The 23,560-nt window shown below is 42.1% G+C and overlaps 1 protein-coding gene and 1 long non-coding RNA gene across 4 annotated transcripts in view; one reads left to right on the top strand and one right to left on the bottom strand.

The window, feature by feature from the left end:
- KCTD1 (potassium channel tetramerization domain containing 1) overlaps window positions 1–23,560 on the bottom strand; it is a 622,936-nt gene that overhangs the window by 188,040 nt on the left and 411,336 nt on the right. The window contains exon 1 of one of the 3 annotated variants that reach the window (XM_050767133.1): window positions 12,516–12,648. The exons of 1 other annotated variant lie outside the window; for it this stretch is intronic. In XM_050767133.1, coding sequence (XP_050623090.1) covers window positions 12,516–12,524 — 9 coding nt within the window. In that variant the 5' untranslated portion in view covers window positions 12,525–12,648. Of the gene's footprint in view, window positions 1–12,515; window positions 12,649–23,560 lie in introns of those variants that run through there. One more of the 3 variants, XM_050767136.1, reaches the window with a different exon arrangement.
- Window positions 10,863–22,278, top strand: LOC126940982 (uncharacterized). Its single transcript, XR_007721024.1, has 3 exons — window positions 10,863–10,952; window positions 14,528–14,610; window positions 21,941–22,278. It is a non-coding gene; the product is annotated as an uncharacterized LOC126940982 (long non-coding RNA).

Below are 23,560 nucleotides of genomic sequence, written 5' to 3'. Positions count from 1 at the left end.
GGGAGATTGCTGAGCTGCAGAGATGCCAAGTGATGCAAACGGCCAACCTGTGTCCATGACAGTGGGTTGCCCACATGAAGCAGAAGTGAGAGGTACTGAAGTTTAGCCCATCAAGGCACTGCAAAATAGGACAGCCTTCCCTAACGTGTGTGTTCCAAGAATAGTAATTCTGAGACTTAAATTGTACTGACAGAATAAAGGGCTCTGTGGTCAAATAACTTTAGAAAATGCAAGTTAGAAAATGGATTCCCCATATTGCCAACTTCTATAAATCTTCAAAATACTTAAAAAGGCTTCAAAAGAGTGTATTATGTTTCCCAGACTTATTTAACTGATGAATCCTTTTTTTATTTTTTAGAGATAGGGTCTCACTGATGCCTGGAGTGAGACCCCATCTTAAAAAATATAAAGTGCAGTGGTGTGATCATAGCTCACAGCAGCCTCAAAGTTCCAGGCTCAAGTGATCATCCTGGCTCAGCCTCCTGAGTAGCTAGGATTACAGGCACACAAATCCTTTTTTGTTTCTCTTTGAGGCAGGGTCTCGCTCTGTCACCTAGGCTGGAGTGCAGAGCTACAATCATAACTCACTGCAGCCTCAACCTCTTGAGCTCAAGCAATCCTCCTCCCTCAGCCTCCAGAGCAGCTGGGATTACAAGCATGCACCACCATGCCTTGTTATTATTACTGTAGACACGAGGTCTTGATATGGTGCCCAGGATGGTCTCAAACTCCTGACTTTAAGCAATCCTCCCACCTTGGCCTCCCAAAGTGCTGGTTTTACAGGCATGAGCTGCCATGCCCAGCTGTGTGAATCCTTTTTTATTTCCCTCCAGGAGCATCTCTAGGGTCTACTATACCCCTAAAACAGAGGTTCTCAAAGTGCGGTCCCTTGGACAGTGGCATTAGCATCCATTGGGAACCTGCTAGAAATGCACGTTCTCAGGCCTCACCCTAGACCTATCTAATGGAAAACTCTGTGAGTGGAGCCAGGAATCTGTGTTTTAACACGCTCTGCAGACAATTCTGTTGTATACTAAACTTTAAGAATGACTGAGCTAGAAAATACTTTGGGAAGGCTGGTTCATATTCATATTTGGAAATGACTATTTGGTAAGGGGTTGGATAAATCTTTCATATTAATGCTGAAGTCATATAGTAAGACTGCAGAAGTTGAAATGAAGAAGAAAAATGTGAGTCCAATAGTAATATGCAAATTAAGATCGCTATATTTAATACTAGCCTAATTAATACATCACATCAATATATTAACAAAATGATATTGGATTGACTATTCCTTTGGATTTTTCATGCTGTTATGTCCCTCTGTTAGCATGGATCAAGAGCTGACTCCTTTCCAATATACTTTGTCAAGTTGTTAGGAGGAGCAGGAGGGAGAAAGAAAGAGAAACGGATTTGAAATGTATTTCCCTTCTTTTCTTTTTCTCCATCCTTTGACAGAGGCACCAAAAAAGTAATTATGAGGCCAAAAATAGACAACAGTAAAAAGCAAAGAGAGAAGACAGATCGTATGTAAGCTATATCATCAGTTCTTGAATAACCAAACGTATCAGAAGATATAATTTTCAGGTGTTAAAAATGTATCTGTCATGCTCCTTAGCAGAATAATTTGGAGACATTCTTACCAGACATTTATAGTTTGCAGAATAGCTGTCAAAAATAACTCAGCTATATGAACACTTCAACTGTACAATGAAAAAAAAAAAGTGTGACTCTAAAAGGAATCTGGGTGCATGTTTTCAAAAGTAAAATTTGAATCTCAGCCTAAAATCTAAAATGCATTTTGACTCAGAATTTTTTTAAGAGGGAAAAAGAAAGAAGACCCCTTGAACAATTATGCATAGCTAAAATTTTGAGCTTTTTAAATGATTTGAACTTCAGCTAGAAACATTCTGTTTCTAATGCATTTAGACATAAAGACATCAGAAGTGAAAGAATAGCATGTGCAAAGATTTGCATGAACACAAAGGTTTAATGGGAAGAAAAAAAATATAAGAAATGCCCCTGATTTCTTAAGGTGGAAGTGTGCAGAATTTCCATTGTCTTTCACTTACTCAACCCTGGCTCACCTTGCAGCAATATACATGATCGGTCAGGTGTCTGTGACTCCACTGGGCTTGAACTCCTGTGGCTATTTCTACTAAGTGGGGATGAGCTAGACTGGAGCAGGTCTAGATCAAGATCTGTCTTTCCTATAGAAAACCACCTGCGCTTCTTATAGAACTAGTGTGACTTACGCAACCTTTGAATGACTCACTTTTCAGATACTTTGGATCTTTGAAATATAATATTCTCAGCCACTAAAAATGGTTGAATTCAGCTAGGTGCGGAGGCTCATGCCTGTAATCCCAGCGCTTTGGGAGGCTGCAGTGGGTGGATCATGAGGTCAGGAGTTCAAGACCAGCCTGGCCAAGATAGTGAAACCCTCCCCCACCGTCTACTAAAAATACAAAAATTAGCAGGTGCCTATAATCCCAGCTACTCAGGAGGCTGAGGCAGGAGAATCACTTGAACCCGGGCAGTGAAGGTTGCAGTGAGCCGAGATCATGCCGCTACACACCAGCCTGGGAGACAGAGTGAGACCCATCTCAAAAAAAAAAAAAAAGGCTGAATTCTGAAATTTTAGCCTCACTTTGAGAGTTGTCTCTTCTACCCAAACCTCATTTGTGCAGACTGCACAAAGTAGGGTCCAAAGTCATTAGACTCCAGATCCTAAAAACCTGCCTTCCATCCCAGACTTGGAATGGCATTTCTGATAAGGGAGAAACCAAGGTGGTTCATACTGCAGGTGAATTTCTTTGACCATTGTGAGTTCCTGGAACTCACGGGCAAAGGAGCTGGCCCTCATAGGTGATGGCCATTTAACAAATCACCTAGATCTTTTTTTTTTTTTTTTTTTGAGACAGAGTCTTATTGCTCTGTCGCACAGGCTGGAGTGCAGTGGCATAATCTTGGCTCACTGCAACCTCTGCCTCCCAGGTTCAAGTCGTGCACCACCATACCTGTATAATTTTTTTATATTTTTAGTAGAGACGGGGTTTCACCATGTTGGCCAGGCTGGTCTCAAACTCCTAACCTCAAGTGATTCACCCACCTCGGCCTCCCAAACTGATGGGATTATAGGCATGAGCCACTGGGCCAGGCTTTAAGTCACCTAAATCTTACCTCTTCATCAAATGATGATGGTGACTCTTAGCAGGAGAAAGCAGTGCTATAAATGGGAGTGGGGCCAAACCGAATCTCAGCAGGCCATTCACCATTTCCGGAAATGGCTGTGAGGCTGTAAATACCCAAGGGCCCCTGATGAAAATTTTAAAGAGCAAGACAATGTTAAAAATGTTTACATACCTTGTCGTGTGCAATGGGAGCATAAGCCCCATATACCCTCACTGCAGATTTCTCTTACTGCTAAGTCAGTTACAGGGGGAGTTACAGAGGGACCCATCCTACAGCACTTAAATAAATGACAGTCTTGTCATTAGTTTACCTGTATCCAAGTGTAAATTGGAGCAGAAGTATTTACACCTCTTTGGAATTACTTTATTGTGTTTCCTACTGAGTGGGCACAGAGTAAATATTTTTTCCTCATTTGTTAAGATGAGGAAAGTGAACGTGAAAATGAAAGAGGAGTTAAAATATGTAACATTCCTAGTATACGGAACGTGCTTAATAATTATTAGTATTAGTAATTACTAATCAGTATTAGTAACAGGCAGCCGCACGTAGAGACTAAGAGCAAAGACTGGAAGCTCGAATGCACAGTTCAACTCCTGGCTCGACCACTCATCATATGTGACCCGGGGGAAGTTACTTTATCTCTCTGCACTTCCATCTCCTCATCTAAAACATGGGGGTGCCAATAATATCACCCCCTTAGGTGATGGATGAGGATTCCACAAGTAATATCTTGCAAAGCCCTTGAAAAACAGTCTGGCACTTAAAGCACTGTATTGGTATTACATATTCAGTTCTTACAACAACCCTCTAAGGTGGTTTTCCTCACCTACATTGTGTAAATAATGAAACCAAAGCTTTGGGGTCACATAATTAACAGTGGGTCTCTATTTCTAAGCAACCAGAAGACCAAGTCATTTCACGACCCCACAGGAGAGGGTTTCACACGGGTCTTCAGCAGCACAGGACACTGTTCCATTCCCTGGCGGCACGTGACTGCCTAAGACTGGGTTATTATCTTTACTAGTATTCCTGATCACTTCTGGCATCAAGTGCTCTCAATCCAGAGCATGGTAGACGCTGGAGGTGGACAGCACTTTCTTCTGTTGATTTGATTAAATAAACAGGAAAGCAGGCCTTTTATGGTTCATATATCTGGGAAACTGGCAGTAAGTGGATTGCACCAGATAACAAGGTCTGCTTTCTTTCTCCTCCTGCCCCACAGCCCAGGAAGAAACAGGCGGCTCGGAGGTGTTGATCCTTCCAGCTGTCCCCGTTGAGCCTCGGTTGTTTGGGTGAAGGAGCAAAGGCCGTTTTGTTTTTTTGGTTTTGTGTTTTGTTTTGTTTTGTTTCTGAGACAGAGGCTTGCTCTGTCGCCCAGGCTGGAGTGCAGTAGCGAGCTCTCAGCTCACTGCAACCTCCGCCTCCCGGGTTCAAGCAATTCTCCTGCCCCAGCCTCCCGAGTAGCTGGGACTACAGGCGCCCGCCACCACGCCCGGCTAATTTTTTTGTATTTTAGTAGAGACGGGGTTTCACCATGTTGGCCAGGATGGTGTCGATCTCCTGACCTCGTGATCCGCCCGCCTCGGCCTCCCAAAGTGCTGGGAAAAGGCAGCTTTTTAAAGCTGGCTGGGCTTGGCTTTTCCAGGAGAGACAGGCAATGGTGAGAAACTAACAGCAAGACCAGAGGCGATTCCAAGTTTACTTGCCAATGTGTGTCACTGCCATCTGCTGGATGGAATGGGTATCAGACCGGGTCCCGTGTTGCTTTGCAGTGTTAAAACGCAAATTCAGTGATTCCCATTGTGGGGGTTCAGAACCTAGCGGTGTATTTGCATCATTTCATAGCATAAGTGTCTGCAGATTTCGGAAATCCCATGACAAATGTGCACAGGAGGACCTCCACGTGAGTAATCAAAAGGCAAAACAGGACCATCTTTGAGGCAACATCCTACCTAGCATCAGTGCTTCCCCAGATCAAATTTGATCTGTTCCCAAATGATTGATCTAATTGGTTAGAAAAAGCCCACAACCGAAGTGGAGTTTGCAGTGAGCTGAGATTGCGCCACTGCACTCCAGCCTGGGCGACAGAGCCAGACTCCGTCTCAGAAAAAAAAAAAAAGAAAAGAAAAAAGAAAAAGCCCATAACCAGCAGGTGAGGGTGTCTGGCAGAACTTGGGTCCTCTTGTCAATGGCAAAAAGTACTTACAGGGAAGTGAAATCAACATTTCGCTTTATTCTTGTGTTCTCTGAAATTATGTGTTCATGTATTCAACAGTTATTTATTGAGCACTTATCCCGTGTGCCAGGCCCTGTATTAAGGAACTGAGAAAGCAAAGGTGAATAAACACAGTCCCTACTCTTAATAATATATGGGTATTTTCTGAGTGCTTATTTTGTGCTAGGCATATCCATCCCGTTACATCTCATTTTATTCTCTGAACAACTCTAAGACTATTATTATCTCCTTTGTAATGATCTCATATTATTATCTCATTTGTAGTTCAGAAAACTGAAGCTTAGAGAGATTCAGTAATTACCAAGAAAATATAGCACAGACTCCAGAGATGGAGTGGGATTTGCATATGGGGTGGTGGGAGTGGATGGGTAGGATAGAGAAGGATCAGTACCATTGGACCAATGTGGTAGCTTTTTCTCCCCCTCACATAGAAAGTCTGAGTCTTTTGTTTTATACACATTTTCTGTTCCATTAGCTACAAATTTCCAGCAAAGTGAAAGAGCTACAAAAACAAGTAAGTGATGATAGCAGTAGATGCTCTGGAAAGATTTATCAGGAAGAATATCCCTTCCTCTAGCCAGCCTTTGAAATCTATCTCGTTAACATTCTCTTCAGTTCATAACTCTTCTTCTTAATAGCAGCATTGGTGTCGGCAGCAAGGGCTGAATTGTCAGTTCCCATTGGATAGAAAACAAATCCCTATTTTGGTTAGCATGACAGAGTACTTTGCTCAGCAAGAGATGGAGACCAATTCACATGTTCTGATCACAACAATCTCACGCTGGTTTTTTTTTTTTTTTTTTTTTTTTTCTTTCTCTCCTGGCATAACAGTAGGGTGCTGGTGTGGTAGAGAGATACAGAGCTGAGGACGAAGAGAGAACAGGAGGAATGGAAGCTGGTGGCAGAACAAGCAAGCCCTCTGCCAAGTGCCCTTGAAAGGGCTTAAATAGTATGTCCTGGACAGATAGGACTATGGGTGTAGATGAGAAAGCAGAATGGCTAACGGGGGCTAATGACGGGATTTTGTAGTCAGCCAGCTGAGTTAGAATCCCTGCTCTGCCACTAGCCTAGTGTTTGACTTCAGGCAAGGCACATAACCTTTCTAATCCTCCAGGCAAGAGGAGATACAACTGGGGTTAGGGTAGGGGGAACACTGGTGGAAGAGTCAGATCTATTTAGAAGGGAAAGTTGGCTAGGTGCGGTGGCTCACACCTGTAATCCCAGCACTTTGGGAGGCTGAGGTGGGTGGATCACTTGAGGTCAGGAGTTTGAGACCAGCTTGGCCAGCACGGTGAAACCCCACCTCTACTAAGAATAGAAAAATTAGCCAGGCATAGTGGCAGGCACCTGTAGTCCCAGCTACTTGGGAGTCTGAGACAGAAGAATCACTGCAGAGGTTGCGGTGAGCCGAGATCGAGCCACTGCACTCCAGCCTGGGTGACAGAGCAAAACTCAGTCTCAAAAAAAAAAAAAAAAAAAAAAAGAAAAGAAAAAAAAAGAAGAAGAAGAAGGTAAAGTGTACAGAACCTAGCAAAGGGTTAGCCGTAGGTGAACAAGAAGAGAGAAGTGTCAAGTGGACACCGAGGTTTCCGGCATATTACCTAGGGTGGGTGCAGAATAAGATGAGGGCGGAATACTACTTGCCTCACAGTCTTGTTTGCAGGGCTCAGGGAGGTAGGTATTCCAGATGGCCTCTGCTACTTGTTCCCTAAATCTTAGCCGCGGATGTTACCAGTGCCTGGGGTTTCAGAGGCAGCCAGGATAAGGTGGGACTGATGTGGACCGAGGGACTGAGACAGCAGGGGCCAGACTTGCGGCGGCTCCTCCAAAGAAAGTGCCCTTTGGGGTTGTTTGATACTACGTATACACACTTCAGTTGGACATACTCTTATTTTTCCTCTTAACAATCCTATAATGCAGGTTAGAGAGATGGCATCGTTCCCATTTTTATAGAGAAATAAGGAATAGGTCAAAATACGGTTGTTTTTCCAACTGGAGTTTGCCCTGAGGGCCATCCACATGAGAACCACCAAGAAAAGTAGCTTATGGAATTGCATTTGTACATCAAACCCCTATGGAGAGAGTGATATTCAAAGTGTTTTCAGTCGAGTGATTTGCATAATTGTGTCAGTTATTTGTATGTAAACGGACTTTTAAAAAGCATCCAACCATTCATTTTATAATCATTTGACACATTTATAATATTTTAACACAATTAATTTGTACTATAAGGCACAGGTTTGTTTCAGAAGGCTCAACATAGGCCTACTTTAATGATGAATTCCAACTTAGTCAGACTTGGATAAATGGAACCACATGGTACACTTCATAAAGGAAAAGGCATTTTGGATAACAGGATGAAAAGAGCAGGCCATTGCGTGCCTGATACACTGTAGGCACTCCAGACCCAATTGCTGAACAAATGGAGGGATTAAAGAATGACTAGATGCTTTGGTTTCCTTTGTGAATGCTGTTACACCGGATATGAATGAGGCTTCTCACTGCTACTTAATCTGGCTATTACAAACGAAGTGAAAGATACAAAATCCACCCAGGCTTCAGAATTCCCCTGTCTATTCAATTAACATGCCCGAAACCTAGGTGTCCACTTGACACTTCTCTCTTCTTGTTCACCTATGGCCAAACCTTTATTAGGTTCTATAAATTGTCCCCTCTACATAGATCTCAAACCCTTCCAACAGTGGTTCCCCTACCCTAAACCCAGCTACGTCTTCTCTTGCCTGGATGACTGTAATAGCCTTCCAAGAGCTATGCTTCATCCACCTGGGTCCCTCTAACCACTTCCCAGAGTGCCAGCAGAGTCATTCTTTCCAAACACCAATCTGATTATGTCACTGCTGCTCCTCTCCCAATCCTCCCCATCACTTACTTGTAGGGTGAAGACCAGGTGCCCGTCCCTGCAGTCTGCATCACTGCTTCCTCCGTGTCTTACTCCAGCCAGTTAAACCTTGAGTTCCTCCCCCTTTGCTAAGCTTCTCCTGGCTTGGTAAAATGCTGTTCCTTCTTCTCTCTCCCTTGGACTTAGTCTCTGTTCTCTCTCTCTTGCCTAGGCCCCTTCATCCTTCAGATCTCAGTGTGTGGCACTTCTGACCCTGGTCCAGGCCGTTTTGGCGCTCTTTAAGTTAATGCTACCAGAACCCATATTCCTTTTCCTTCAAAGCACTCATCTCTGTCAGTTGTTCAGTTATTCGATGAATGTCTGCCTCTCTGTCTGGACTATAAGCTCCAGGAGATTGGAGGCTCTGAATGCTTTTTCTCACTATTGTGTCTCCAGCATTTAACACAGTAGTTCTTATACAGCAGGCACAAATATTTGTTCAATGAATGAATGAACGGACCTAATGAACACAGGCTTATTATTCTTAAAGGATAATCTCTCTGTTTTGTTTCTTCAGTTATCTCAAACCAAACTCATTAACAAGCAAAACATTATTTATATCTACCACGTTTTTATGAATGAAAAGCCAGAGCGAGTTGTGTCTCACTTCTGCATGAGTAAGCTATTAAAATAAGCATACACGCTTGCATCCAAAAATTTCATTTTTATTCCCAAGATAGTTCATCCTAAAGATGGAGCAAATAAATGCTCTGTTTGCTTGGGAAATCATAAACTGCAGTCCAAAAGAAGGTTCAGAAATGCAGTTTAATAAACAACTAAATAAAAACGTTGGTGAACTGATAGTTCACAAACATCATTTGAATGACTCAAATGCAATGCAAATGGGAAAAGATCTTAGCTAAAAACATCACATCAGAAGTAGAAAACTATCATTCTGATTCAGAAACATTAAGACAAGAAAGCATTTGTGCAAGCAATTGTTATTGCTAAACGTAGAGCTAAATGGAGGTTTAATTTAAGAAAGTTCTCTGATAAAATACATCTGTCACTAATTACTCTTACATTTAAAAACAAATTGCTTTGGATAAATAATTTGATGCCAAAAGGTCCATAACGCATTATTCAACGCAAATCGAATAATATGCTTTCATCATCATCTAGTTGAAGTCTTAGTGAAGTTACTTTCCTAGTCCTTAAGTGGTATAATTTGTACAATGATTACTGAAGGCTCCCCCCAAAATAAATATCTCACATCAGAGTAAGCTGAATGGTCAGTAAATCACCATTACTTAAGTAAATATGAACCAAGCTGTTACTGTGCACCCCTACTATGCAAGCCCTGGCAAAGAATTACAAACACAAAAACCTTACAGCTAGAAGAGAGACCTCTAGTGTGTGCTGGAGAACTTTATATATTGTGCTTCAGGCATAATTAATACAGCAAAATCACTGCAGTCGTTTTGCATACTGTGGTGGGAGATTTTTGCCAAATATCTTTCACACTCAATTCATTTCAAAATTTCTTCCCAGCTAATATGTGACATTTTTGCCTAATTACTCTCTTACAAATATAAGCCTAACCCAATGAAGTTTTCTCCGTGATGCAAAGTTTTAAAGTTTCGTGGTCACCTTTGCAACCTAATTAGTAAACATTTAACCTACTGTCATCATAACAACTGCTTACAATTCTTTCCATTCAGGCAGCAGCAGGACTCCTGAGTCAAACTGTTGCCGTCAGTGTGTTAGTTTCCTGAACATCAGCCCCTCGTAGTAAGCCAAATGCCACACAAATACAAACACGAGGAATAAATCGGCACACTGCCCATTATCCAGGAGACAAATGGATCCACTGCTATTTTAAATTCACCAAGTAGGCTATTAGTTGCCACAGATTCCCATATATGTAGGTGAATTCCTTGATGTAGAATCAGGTTTAATGAATCATTCTACAGAATCAGCCTCAGCCTTTTAAAATCCTTTATTTTCTCCTTTTCCACATTAAAAACACATTTGAGATACACACAGAAAATGTTTCTCTAAAAAACGCACACATACACACAAAACAGGAGGTCTCTTAAGGAGTCTACTGCTGAGAAGGTAAAAGCATTTTGCTCATTTTTAATTTGCTAAAACAATCCAAGCATGCTTGGTACCCAGAGGGTATTCTCAAATAAACTTGTATCTCTAGCTGCCAGCTTAGTTGATTGAAAACAGAAGGCAAACGTTTCTTAAAGAATATGTTAAACTGTTATGTCTCCCAGTACCACCCAGGATACACACACAGACACACGCACACACAACGCATAGTCAAGGATTTGCTTGAAAGCAGCCAGTTCTATTATCTAAAAGGTAATACATTTGTACCAAATTACTCCTGCCTACTGCGGTGCACCTTTTAGCGACGAAGCCAGTGCCACTGGGATCCTGGACAGTTCTCGCGTGCCATTCTCCACGTACAAAGCCAACGGCCCCATTTACAACTTTGCTAACTTAGTTGGCTTCCGCCCAGCCGAACCCCGAAGCAGTCACTGAAAACGTTCTGACACCAGAACATCATTTCCACGACAGTGCAAGTGTTCGAAAGCACAAAGGCAGACACTGTCTACCCGCGACAGTTCGCAAGTTGCGGTGGCGGGGAGGCTGTGCGGAGCGCGCGTGCAGGTAAGGGATTCCTGCACCACAGGTCTGCTTTCCTCTTCCTGGATGTTTTGGGGCTCGACCTCACTTTTAACGCGAATTCACCATTACGCGCCCCCCACCCCGTTCTTTCTCCAGGAGGCGCGGACTCTGTTTTCCAGCCAGGTCCCTCTTGGGGGCAGGAGAGGAAGCACACTTCACATTTCAGTAAAGAGGGGTGGCGGGAGTGGGTAGGGGGGGCGGCGGGAGTTGAGGGGAGCGGAGGAGGAAAGAGGTCAGAAAGGAGCCAAACTGCATCCCTCCAGCCCACCTCTGCGCCCCGAGCGCTGGTTCAGACGGCGGAGCCAAAGGCGGCCGGGAAACTCTGTCCCTTTAAGGGAACCTAGGCCGCCAGGAGGGGAGGGAAGGATGCGGGCTTCGGACTTGGCGTTGCCGGCAGCGCGGGGAATACGCGAGCGCAGCAAAGCCACAGCCATTACCTGCAGCGCTCGCATCCTCCCCGCGTCCCAGCGCCGCCCCCACCCCCTCCCCGCCTCCCAAGGAGACTTCTAATCCGGAGCATGTGCCGTGCCCTTTATCCGGGGAGGAGGTGGGGAGGAAGAGGAATGAGAGCTTTTTAAAAATAAATGAAACGTTTGCATCCAAAAGGGGGAGGGGGGCTGGAGATGGGAGGGAGCGGGAGGGGGCTTTAAAGGCGCCCGGGTGGGCGGAAGCGGCGAATCTGGATCAGCCCGGCCGGAGACGAAGAGCGCCGGGCACGAGCCGCGGCTCACAAAGGGGAGCGGCGCGGTCCGGCCCGGGCAAAAGGGGGAAGAAAAAACCGCCCCAGGCCGCAGTCCGCTCGACCGCCACAATGGCGTCTTTCACGGGGCGTCCGGGGGCGCCGCCGAGGCTGCCTGCGAGAAGGGGGCGGAGGGTCCCCTACCCCCGGCGGAAGCGCCGCCCCGAGCGCCGCCACCCCCTGCGCGCCCCGCAGGGATGTGCGCTGGGCTCGGGGCGCCCCCGTGGCGGCGGCCGGGAACCCGCGGCGCTGGGCGCTCTCGGCGGGGCCGGTTCGCGGGCGCGGAGCTCTGCGCCGGGGAAGAAAGGGACGCGCGGGGCTCGGGGGAGGAGGGAGGGGCTCGGGGAGGGCGGGGGAGAGCCGCGGCGGAGCGGCCGCCGGGGAGGCTGGCGCGCGGAGCGGCGGGCGGGCGGCTCTGGCACGGGCTCCCAGAGCCAAGGCGGCTCCTCTCCGAGATCCGGAACCCGGCCCCGAGATCCGGAAACCCGGCCCCGGCGCGCCGGCTCCCGGCCCCCAGCCGCGGCCCCGGCCGGCCGCACCCGCTCCTCCTGCCCGCTCTGCTCCGCCCTGCTGGCGCCCGCTCCCACCGGAGGAAGAAAGCCGAGAACCGGGAGCGGCAGCCCCGGAGGAGGCGGCCGCCGCGGGTCCGACCGGATCCCGAGTCGCCCGCCGTGGCGGGCGGCGTGTGTGCGAGTGTGCCGCGCTCTCGCCCCATGCCTGGCACATGCGTAAAAGCGAGTTGCGCCCAAAGTCCCAGCCATACCCTCCTTAGCAAATAATAACAAACCCAAACCGTCAGATCTTACCTGAAACATTGAAGCACAAAGTCTCTCTCCAAGTCCCCTTTTCCTTTTCCTCTCCCCCCTTTTCCGATTTCTCTCCCAGCGATCTGCTCGGCTCGCCACACCAGAGAGAAATGCAATAGCTTGGCTAAGGTAGACAGAACAAAATACAGAGAAGAGTTGCTCCAGGGCTTTGAAACCCCTCAAGGCAAGGATCAGGATACAATTAGCTCATGCCTCTACCTCTAGTCTAAATCAATCTCCAAAATAAAACTTAAATCAAATTAACTGGTCACAGGGCAGACAATTGATCTTCAAAAATAAAGCTCTACATATATGTATAGAGAAATATACACATAGGAAATTTTTTTCCAGATTTTTTTTTTTTTTTTGGTGGAAAAACAGTCTCATTCCAGCCTCCAACTTGCTTTTTACCCTCCTCTTGCACAGAAAAGCTGATTTTAATCGTTGTGATTAGTTTTGATGTAACGTTTCCGCGGGCGATTTCTGCAAATGGATGGAGTGTTTCTTTGCCAAAAGAGGGAAAAGCAGCAGATGATGATAATTATAAGGATTGTTGGTTGTTTCTTTTTATTTGTGTCTAGGGCTCTCTCTTCACTTTCTCAAGTTGACCTGACATTGCTATTACACTAAGGTCGCACAACTTGTTGAGGATCATCGCCCTGTCTCATCAAAGGATAGGTGATAATTTGGCAATAGAGCAGCACATTTTTGGTTCCTTTGGCGACATAACGTCCCAAATGACGTGGATAAAAATAAGCACATGCAGTCTGCTTTGCCCCAATCAAGTCTGAATCAGCGCCTGAGGGTGATACACAAACTCATTTCAAATGTTCAACCATGCAGAATTGTAAAAAGATTGAAGGAGTGACACCGCATTTTTTTTAATGGCAAAATTAAAAGAAAACAAAACCCACATTAGGTGTAGCCGAGGACCTACCATTCAGTTTTATTTGATCAACCTGAACACACCTCACCTCCTCCCTTCTCTTTGCTATACTCCACCTGGTTATCTTTTAAAGGGGGGTTTGTATAATTCCATTATTTGACGGAAGTGCTCAGCAGAGCTAGAAAGACTAACAAAAAAACACATTTCCCCAGATTGCTATTCTGGTTCTGACCTCCCCCACTCCTCATCACTTCTTCTCTATGTCTTTGTTCAAGGAGATTGTGCCTGGGCCAGTCGTTATCTTAGTTCTTTTTAGTTAGGGTGGGATATTTGGTTATAAACTCAAGGATCACCTCCCATTAGTGTTATATCCTTGCAAGATACTTCTTGAAATGGTATGTTTTTGAGCACTTCACAGCTCATTAATTCAAAGACTTTGCTGACATTTCTTATGAAAAAGATCAGGTTATATGGCCAAGGATACTAAAGAAAGAAAGAAAAAACCCTAAATAGAACCAGACATGTCCTGCAAATACCTGCAACTGGCAGCAGTTCACAGGAAGTATTTTTTAACCATCATTTTTCCTTTAAGGTAAGCAACTGCTGCAATGCCAACAGAAAAGGGAAGGACCAAGCTTTTAACAAGTAAATAGAGTCAATCAGATTAGTGCTATAGTACATGAAAGATTAACATCAGAGTGAGAACCAGGGGTGTTGGCAGATTTTTTTTTTAATGTAACAAGTTTATATTACATGAGTATCTTTGCACATTCTTCTTCTCTCTCTCCCCACGCACAAGGTTGATACATTCTCTGATCTACAATAAAAAATTTTAAATGTCCACAAGCCCTAAATTCAATGGAATAAAAACTTTGTTCTTGCCCCTAAGTGGCAATAAATGTTAATACAGGAGAATGTGAGAAGAAAAGAGACTATGGAAGAAATATCCCCAATCACTGATATGATGACTGAATACATTAAAGTTGTGGCCTAAAGTGACTTTTAATTAAAAACAAACAAACGAAAACAACCAAGTGTCACATAGAGAACCACACATCATTGTCCTAGAATTTTAGAACTGGAAAGATCCTTTGCAGACATCCAGTCCTTTGGCATCATTTTATAGACAAGGAAAACAGGCAGCTCGTCCAGTGTCAGAAGCCAGCCATTGAAAGGGGATCTGCCACAAGAGGCAAGACAAGAAGAAAGGTGAGTAACGTCCCTCTGTGAGTCCTGACCTTGCGAAGTTGCACATAGCATTCTAAATTTTGTTGACATGGCTTGAACCGTGCTTTTGAAATTCCCTTTTTGAGATTGTCCTCAAATCCTGTAGCACAATCTTCTAAATATCTTTGATGGCAAAAAATTTTTGATCTTTGATCATTTAAGTTTGGAAACAAGAACAACACAAAAAAATGATTGCCAGGTCTAGACATTAAGTAGATGAGAAGGATGGCTTATGCTACTTAGAGTCAAAAAAAGAAAATAGGACTAAAAACAGGACCGTTTTCTTATTAGTTCCTAAGAGGAATAAAGACAGTTCTCAAAATATTTTAAGCAATGAAATTATTACTGGAAAGAGGGCTTTCCTTTTTCAGATAACTGTTCTGAAGGCAATAATATTCATTTGAGTGAATTAAGTTCTGAAATGTACATTTATAAGACATTTTAATATTCCAGAATGACATCACTTACAAAAAGATGATCTTTTTAAGCATTAGGCCGTTGACATTTTAAAGTGATTCAACCTGTTTGGTTGATCTTGAACTTGTAGTAATTCCAGTGGCAAATAGACTGAAGGTAAATTTTCATTCTGTTGTGGTGGGTATCTTTATTTTCTTGCATTTCAAAAGGATCTCAAAGTTGAGGCTGTATAAAATATTTTGAAAATTTATTTTGTTCCATGCAATACAAAGAAATCAGTAAACTTCATGACCTTTAAATCAGAGTAATGACAATTTATTTTAAATTTTAAAATAGGCTGTCAGTGAAATAGCATGTGAAAAGTCACGTTCATATCTTGCCAAGAATGACATACAAACTTAACAGACTTCAATCAGCCTCTGTAATCATAAAATGACCTGAAAGTACTTTTGTGCTTTTTATCTAATTAATAATCTGCATTTTGTGGTGTCGGTAGCAATGTTTTTTGCCCATCTTTAAGAAACTGGGAAAAAGAGTATATTAAAAATCCATCTAACTTCCTTTTTTTTTTTTTTTTTTTTTGGAAATAATTGGTATGAGACCAGCAGCCTACCAACCATTAGCCACACGGAAGACAATGGCAATAAAATTGTCAGCAAGAAAACAATCAGGAAGAAAACTGTTTTCTTTCTGTTTTCATCTTCCAGGGTCTCACCGTCAAAATAAGTTCTACCACTTTTAAAAGGCAGAAAAAAACAAGATAGGATATTTTGAATTGAAACTAGCAGCTCAGCTGAAAAAGGTTAGCACTACGACGGTTGTGGAAGAGAAAACAAGATGTTCTTTCAGGGGAGCAGCAGCCCCCCTTCTAATGTTAGCATGAGACAGCACATTTGATTGCATCACAGTCACTGAACCCTCAGAAGGTGCCACAGAACAGCACAGTTTTGTCCAGGGTAGCCCTGCGGTATATTCTTGGTGGTGATTTGACAAGATCTGGACATTAGCTGCTGAGATGAAATGTGAAATTTCAGAGCCCTCCACTGAAGCAGTCAGACTCTCAGATCAAATTTTAAAATCCCATTGCACTTTCCATTAGGGAGAAGAGAGAAGCCTCAGTGCTTGGGCTCAACCTGGGTGTGCATAGATACTACTAGCTGTGGTGAAGCTGCCACAGTTTCCCCTACCTGGTCACTAAACAACAGCATTTCCATTATCGCTCCAGCAGAATCCACCTGTAACTACCACGAGAGGCCCTGCCACGTGGGAAGGCTAATTATATTGTTTTATTTTATCCCTGGGTCAGTTTGTGTGTGAGAAAAATCACCTGTTTTTTATCAGCCAACCTGAAACCCCCTATAATGCTGTGGAATGTGCACGTTTTCCTGGAGTTGAATAGAAGCATTAATGAGCTCTAACAAAATGGGTTTGTGATTCCTGGAGTTTGGCCCCAGCCACCACCTGTTTGTAATTAGCCTCTGGAAAACCTATTAGTTTCCTGTATCACTGTCAATATTGAGTTTGTAATATCTCATCTTCTGAGAAGGTAAATCTTCTAACGGTTGCAGATATGCCAATGGGCATATTTCTGAAACAGAAATAGGTACCAAGTCCTTGTATTGAGACCCTTAAATCAATGGGTTTTTTTGTTTGTTTGTTTGTTTTTTTGAGATGGAGTCTCGCTCTGTTGCCCAGGCTGGAGTGCAGTGGCACGATCTTGGCTCACTGCAACCTCCGCCTCCCAGGTTCAAACGATTCTCCTGCCTCAGCCTCCCCAGTAGCCGGGATTACAGGCATGTGCCACCATGCCCAGCTAATTTTTGTATTTTTTTAAGTAGAGATGGGGTTTCACCATGTTGGCCAGGCTGGTCTTGAACTCCTGGCCTCAGACGATCCACCTGCCTCGGTCTCCCAAAGTGCTGGGATTACAGGTGTGAGCCACTGCGCCTGGCCCAATGTGGTCTTTTATCAAAGTTTCTTCTCTGGTCGTCTAATGTGAACGCTAGGTATAATCTCACATCATAAAACAATACAGATGTATGAAGAAATAAAACCTGACTGTGATTGGATATCCTGACCGCCGTTTTTGGTAGTCTTATTCAATTGAGAAATCTGTTTGTCCACAAGAAGGCAGATGTGTGGAGAAAGTTGTGAAGCATCTGTATTCATTACTGGCATTTGAAATTCTTTGCTGGATACTTACCTTCTATGTTTTAAATAAATAATTGCAAGTAGGTTTTATTACTCTAGTTGAGTTACAATAGTAATTCTGCCACCTCAACTTGTGGTATTACCTGATTCTTAGTTTCTTTAGCCATAAAATATGAATGAAAATGTCTATTTTGAAGGGTTATTTTGAGGTTAAATGGGATAATATATGGAAACTGTCTAGAACTGAGTCTAGCACACAGTCAGTTCTCAATAAATGATAGCAACTATTATCATTTTGGTTTATATTAGTTGAATAAGTCACATGGTCTCTAGTGTTTAAGTTAACAGCATAGAAGAAGGATATCTTTGCAATGGGAGTACTAATTTATCAACATCTCTGTGGCTAATCTTTTTAAAAGCTAATAACCAAATCATGTTTTTTTATTTCATCAAGAAATTACATGGGCATCTCACTTGGTCACATGTAAAATAATGGGGTGAAATGAGATTTCTCCAAGGTAAATCCTAGCTATGAAAAATTGTATGTTTGTGATGCTGCTTACTAGCGAGCACACTTTCTTTTAGTTCTATTGAGGATCCTTGATTTTGACAAGACTGCCTCACACATATAAAACAATTAATTAAGCATTATGTATAATTGCTCGTGTAAGAAGTGGTACTTGACTAGAATTCTGCCACGAACCTCTTTCTTCATAATTATTTGCTTTTTGCCTTTCAGGAGTTACAAAATCAGTATAAGCAAGCACTTCACAAACAAAATTTTAAAAAAAGAAAATGCAGTTTTCAAAATAGGAAGAAATAAACTTCAGGGCTGATTGAAATCTCTAAGAAATAGTTCAATCAATCAATCATATCATACCGTCCTATTTTCTACATTCTCCAGTTTATGTATTAAATATATTCTTTGCTAAGCTTCAGACCTTATCATTTTCAGATTATTCCATGCAATCTGTTAGGCTATCCATTTTAAAGCTAGTGGCTTTTTAAAGAAATGCAGTGACTGTTTTAAAGAAATATTTTTAATAAGATATACATTTCCTTAGATATTTTGTACTAGTTCATATTCCAGTGCCTCCTAGTAAACTATCTGGCACTGAAAGGTACTTCTGTTTGCAGTGTAATGTGTCACATGCACAGCCCATCCAGTACAGAACCACTTAGCTTTGCTTCACTGTTCTACTGTCTGAACCAAGACCATTCATGAGAAACCCCATAATACAATTGTGGCACCTCCGGGGCACCATATACATTTATGTAAGTTATCTCTTCTTGCATCCTTTGGGTGTCAGAACCTCTCAGCTTTGCTAACCATAAAAAATCCGCCTTAAGCATATTACTAACTTTAAAACTCTAATGATATGGATGTCGTATTTCAATTTTTAAAAAACCTTTCCCTGCTCCACCCCTGAAAAAATCCAATAAAACTTATCCGGTGGAATCATGCTATGGTTAAACACATAAAATGTATTTAAAAGAAAAAGAATTGTGAATATGCTATAGCCAACCCTCCCCTCTCCCAAAAAATCACAAAAAACAACACACACACACACACACACACAACCCAAAGGCCAAGAACAACAACAACAAATCTTGTCAATAAGTAATAATTAAACAAGAAACAAGGCCAGGTGCACCTAGTAATCCTAGCAATTTGGGAGCCAAGGCAGGTGGATCACCTGAAGTCAGGAGTTCAAGACCAGCCTGGCCAACGTGATGAACCCGTCTCTACTAAAAGTATGAAAAATAGCTGGGCATGGTGGCGGACACCTGTAATCCTAGCTACTTGGGAGACTGAGGCAGGAAAATCACTTGAACCTGGGAGGTAGAGATTGCAGTGAGCCAAGATCACCCCACTGCATTCCAGCCAGGATAGAGCAAGAGTCTTGCTCAAAAAACAAACAAATAAAAAACAAACACAAAGAAAAAGAAAGAGAAATAAAGTATTAACTCTTCCAACTGTGGCAACAGCTGCTATAAACAAATTGCTACTGATAGCAAGAATCTGTGCATTTTCTTCAAAGTTATCAGGAGAGAAAGCAGTTTCTAGGGTCTTAATGAGTATTAGCCTGATCAGTTAAAATGTGCACTGGGAGATGGAGAGGAAATCAACAGGACTATTCAATATGGACATTTAAATGATTTCAACATTATTTTTACTAATGGCATTAATAATAGTAGTGATAAGAAACAATTATGACTGATGGTACAAAACTTCCATTGTTTAAAGACCATCTGGCTATGAGAGTCAGACATGAAAATCTGAAATTAAATCCTCAATCTGTCCCTCTAAGGTTGCTTTGTAGATAATGAATATCTTAATTTTTTAAAAGAGAAAAAGAAATCGATTGTACCAAACGTACAGCAGCTCCTGCTGAGAAAACAAAGTTGGTGTGTCTATTTCTTTTCTAATTGTAGATGTCCCTAAACAAAACAAACCCTCTGTGAAAGAGCTTGCAGATAATGGTAGTAACTCATCAGCCTTTTATTTTGTTTCTTTGCGTCTGAAGATTTTGATAGATAAAGCATTATTATACTCCTCTTATTCCTTATTTCCCCAAGGCAAGGGCAAGCATTACTGTAGGTTTTCTTCCTATAGTAAAGCCTACTTAAAGATGTCTTTTGAGGAGAGAAGAAGCTAAACCTTTGGTCTTCTACAACAAATACAAAGTTTAAAACTTATCTTTATGTAGTAAACACAGGTATCAAAGAGAAAGCATCTAACTCAGAACCCAGAAAATGGCCAGTATTCATATATATTTGTTATTTTAGTTTTATTGATCATACCCAGGGTTTAACTCTTTCTAACTTTTGGATTTTCTGGTAGTATCAAAATACAGTGGAGATAGAAGGACAAATATTGTATGATTCCATTTATGTAGGGTACTTAGAATAGTCAAATTCATAAAGATAGAAGGTAGAATAGTAGTTACCTGGGGATGGGGAGAGGAAGGAATGGGGAGTTGTTGTTTAAGGGGTACAGAGTTTCGATTTGGGAGGATGAAAAAGATCTAGACGTGGATGGTGGTGATGGTTGGACAACAATGTGAATGTTGTACTTAATGCCAGTGAACTGTACAGTTAAAAATCATTAAAATGGAAATTTTTATATATAGTTTGCCACAATTAAAAATCAATAAATTATACAAATATTAAACTCTAAGAAATAGGTGAAAGGAGAAAAGTACAATATGGTAAAAAACAAAGCAAAGCATCTAGTTCTCTGATTCTCTCCTTAATTAGTGTTACATCTGAGTTACACCTGGTCACGATGGCCCATAAAGAAGTGGGGCAGAAACCCCAGGACCTTGTGTTGACCATGTTATCACATTGAAGACCCAGCGTGAGTGGAAGCTGGGACTGATCTCCATTCTTTGTCTGGCATAGCTAAAATGCCTCATTCGTTGCGGATTCCTTCACTGTGTTACAAAAACTTGGATATTCTGAGCCAGATCAAATCACTGGAAATTGCCGAATGGTGTGTCTGGATACTTGAAATTATGTAGGCAAAACAGCCTGGTGTTTGACAAATATTTTAGACATGCCCTAATGTGTTTGTCATTGTGTAGCTGTGAACTTGTACCTGAAAATACAAAATCTACAACAGCTTGCAGATTCATAAAATAATGAACTAAACTGGTTATTTAGAATCATAAAACAAAAACCTGTTTTTACTTTTTTTTTTTTTGAGGTTTGGATTGGGTTAGAGATAGCCACAGCCTTGATTTTCTTTCATAATTTCTGTGGCCATCTAGAGATGCCTGATCTGTCCATTCAGCCTAAATAGCTACCTCTGGTCTCATTGTACTTGCTATAGTTTTATTGGTGCTCTTTTATTTTCTGAAAATAGAGGTGTTTTTTGTTTGTTTGTTTGTTTGTTGTTGTTGTTGTTTTATTGTTCTGGAAATAATAGCAAGAGAACATTTTAGATTTTGAAGAGTAAAAACACATCTTTTCTCTGCTTCCTTCATTTCCTATGAGGGTGCCACTCTCTGATTTTAAAATCTATTCAACCTGAAAACTGACCTCCATCTGCAGTTCACGTTTTATTATATTTTGTGGATTATTTGTAAGGAACATTGGTGCTGATGGCAGAGTGGCCTGTCATAATCATATTTAGAGGCATGCCTTTTCTAAATACTGGGATATTCAACTCATCCTCCCCGAATTGTGTCTTGGTTCTCTTAGAAATACATCAAGGCAAAAGGACTGAGAAGGTTTTCCCTTGTGCTTGATCTAGAAAGAACTAAGCCTATGGTAGAAACTTAAGAAAAAATGAAAAATTGATAATGAATAAATTAAGGGACAAATACAAGCCCAAGCAGTCTGCTTCTTTGCAGGTTTATAGGTAGTAGGATTGGGGTTAGGTGGTGGAGAAGGTGTAAAACCACTTCTCCCTTTTCTTCTTTGAGTTCATGGATGTCACAGGTTCTCATTGTCATTCCTGGAAGAACCAGAAAGTAAATTAAGATGATAATGTTAATCTCCACTTTTAGACAACATGTTAAGTTTCAAAGCATTATGACACAGTTTTGAGTCTATATTTTAATCTCTGATATATTTAGCCTTAGCTAGCACTGACATTATTTTACCTAGTCCTGCTATTTTCCTGTGATAACGTTCCTCTTTTCTAACACTCCTTATTCAGACAGAGACAATGAGAAGTTGTATTTGCACAATTTACCAAACACTTACCTCCACTGCTTCATTCTGTTCTTTTACCCAGGTTGTTAATCTAATTGTATTGAAGATGAGGAAAGAGAAAGAATGACTTCCCGAAAGTCATGGAGCAGAGGAGAAAGAGCCTTCGTCTGACTCTAGGACCAGCACTTTTTGTACCAGATGAAACCTTGCATTTGTGTTATTCCTAACCAGTTGTCTTGCTCTCAAGTCCCTCTTCTCTATATGCATCTCTGGCTTCCTAGACAAAAAACAGGCTCTTGTAGGAAGCATATATAAACTAAAACAGTGAATAAACTTTTCAAATAATTTGTTCTATGTCGCAAAAGTCAGTAAATAAAACAGGAGACATCAAATCAGCCAATTTCTTTATCCATGGGATATCAAGCTCCTCGTATGAAGGAAGAAACTAATGACTTCCTGCTTCCTCTCCTCCTCCTCCTCCTTCGTTCTGTTTCCCTTTTCTATGAAGGCTCTGACTCTTGTAGTTGTTCTGATGTCATACCTGTGGGAAGGGCTCCTGAGATTCTGTGATGATCTCTCTACAGACAGAGCTTGGTAGGAGTCAGCACGCTCATTCATTGGTGTGCTCGTCAAATGCATAACTCAGATACATCAAACAAAGTGCAGCTCTTTCTTATAATTTAATTGAATTTAAAGTTCCAGGATACATGTGCCTGACATGCAGCTTTGTTACATAGGTAAATGTGTGCCATAGTGATCTACAGTGCGGCTCTTTAGAACCTCAGTAAGACTTTTGTCCTGTGAGTTAGCAGGAAAGGGGTGGCTTTGCCCCAAAGGAAGGGTAGCTATTCACGATGAGGTTGAGGTTTCTATTGCCCATGCCCACACCTATTTTTTTTAATACAAGGAAGGAGGGAAACAGGGAGGCAGATGAGTACACAAGTGGCAGAAAATACCTTTCCAATGCTCCCATGTTGATTAATATGCCCGCACCACCAAGCTGGGTCATAATCCCTGTAACTTGGCTTCGTTCACGGGGTCCAATGCAGGATGCCTGGAAGCCGAATGGAAGCCAATGAAGGATGCCATGTGCCAAATCACAGAAAAAAATCTTGAGGAGGTCTAAGTTGAACACTTTAAAGTTAGAAGATTCTCCCAGTTTCTCTGCCTGTTCTATGACTCTATATGTAGTTTCATATTGATTATAGATGTAGACACGCATATTTCCTTTTGACGAAGAAAAAGGAGTTTTGCTCCTGCAAATGAAAACAAATTCCATTATTTCTTAGTGACTCTAAGTTTGCCCAAACTGAATTGAACCCTGCAAAGGTTAGTCAGGTACTTGCCTCCGGCAGAGGCCACTATGTAATACATTAGGGTGAGAGGGAGGAGAGCTTGTCACAGACGAAGCCATTGTACCATTTTATATACAACAGGAAATATCTCCCAGGCCCCACGGGTAGTCTAATAGCCTAAAGCATCAGAATTGATTACCCTTGGCTTGCTTAATTCCAAATGTCCTTGAGAGTCAACAAAAGACTTGGTTGATGCAGAATTCGAAACTCCCTGTCCATGCTTAAGCACTGTAGTAGTAGCTGTCTGGACAATAAGAAGAGATGTTTGAAAAGAGTATGAACCTAAGCCACTGACTTGTGATATAGAAATCAAGTCAGTCACCCATTACACCCATAACATTTGCGTT

Source organism: Macaca thibetana, chromosome 18 (assembly GCF_024542745.1).
Source record: "Macaca thibetana thibetana isolate TM-01 chromosome 18, ASM2454274v1, whole genome shotgun sequence".
NCBI classification, from domain to species: domain Eukaryota; kingdom Metazoa; phylum Chordata; class Mammalia; order Primates; family Cercopithecidae; genus Macaca; species Macaca thibetana.
The sequence above is the reverse complement of the archived record's forward strand: the minus strand, read 5'-3'. Positions and strand labels throughout refer to the sequence as shown.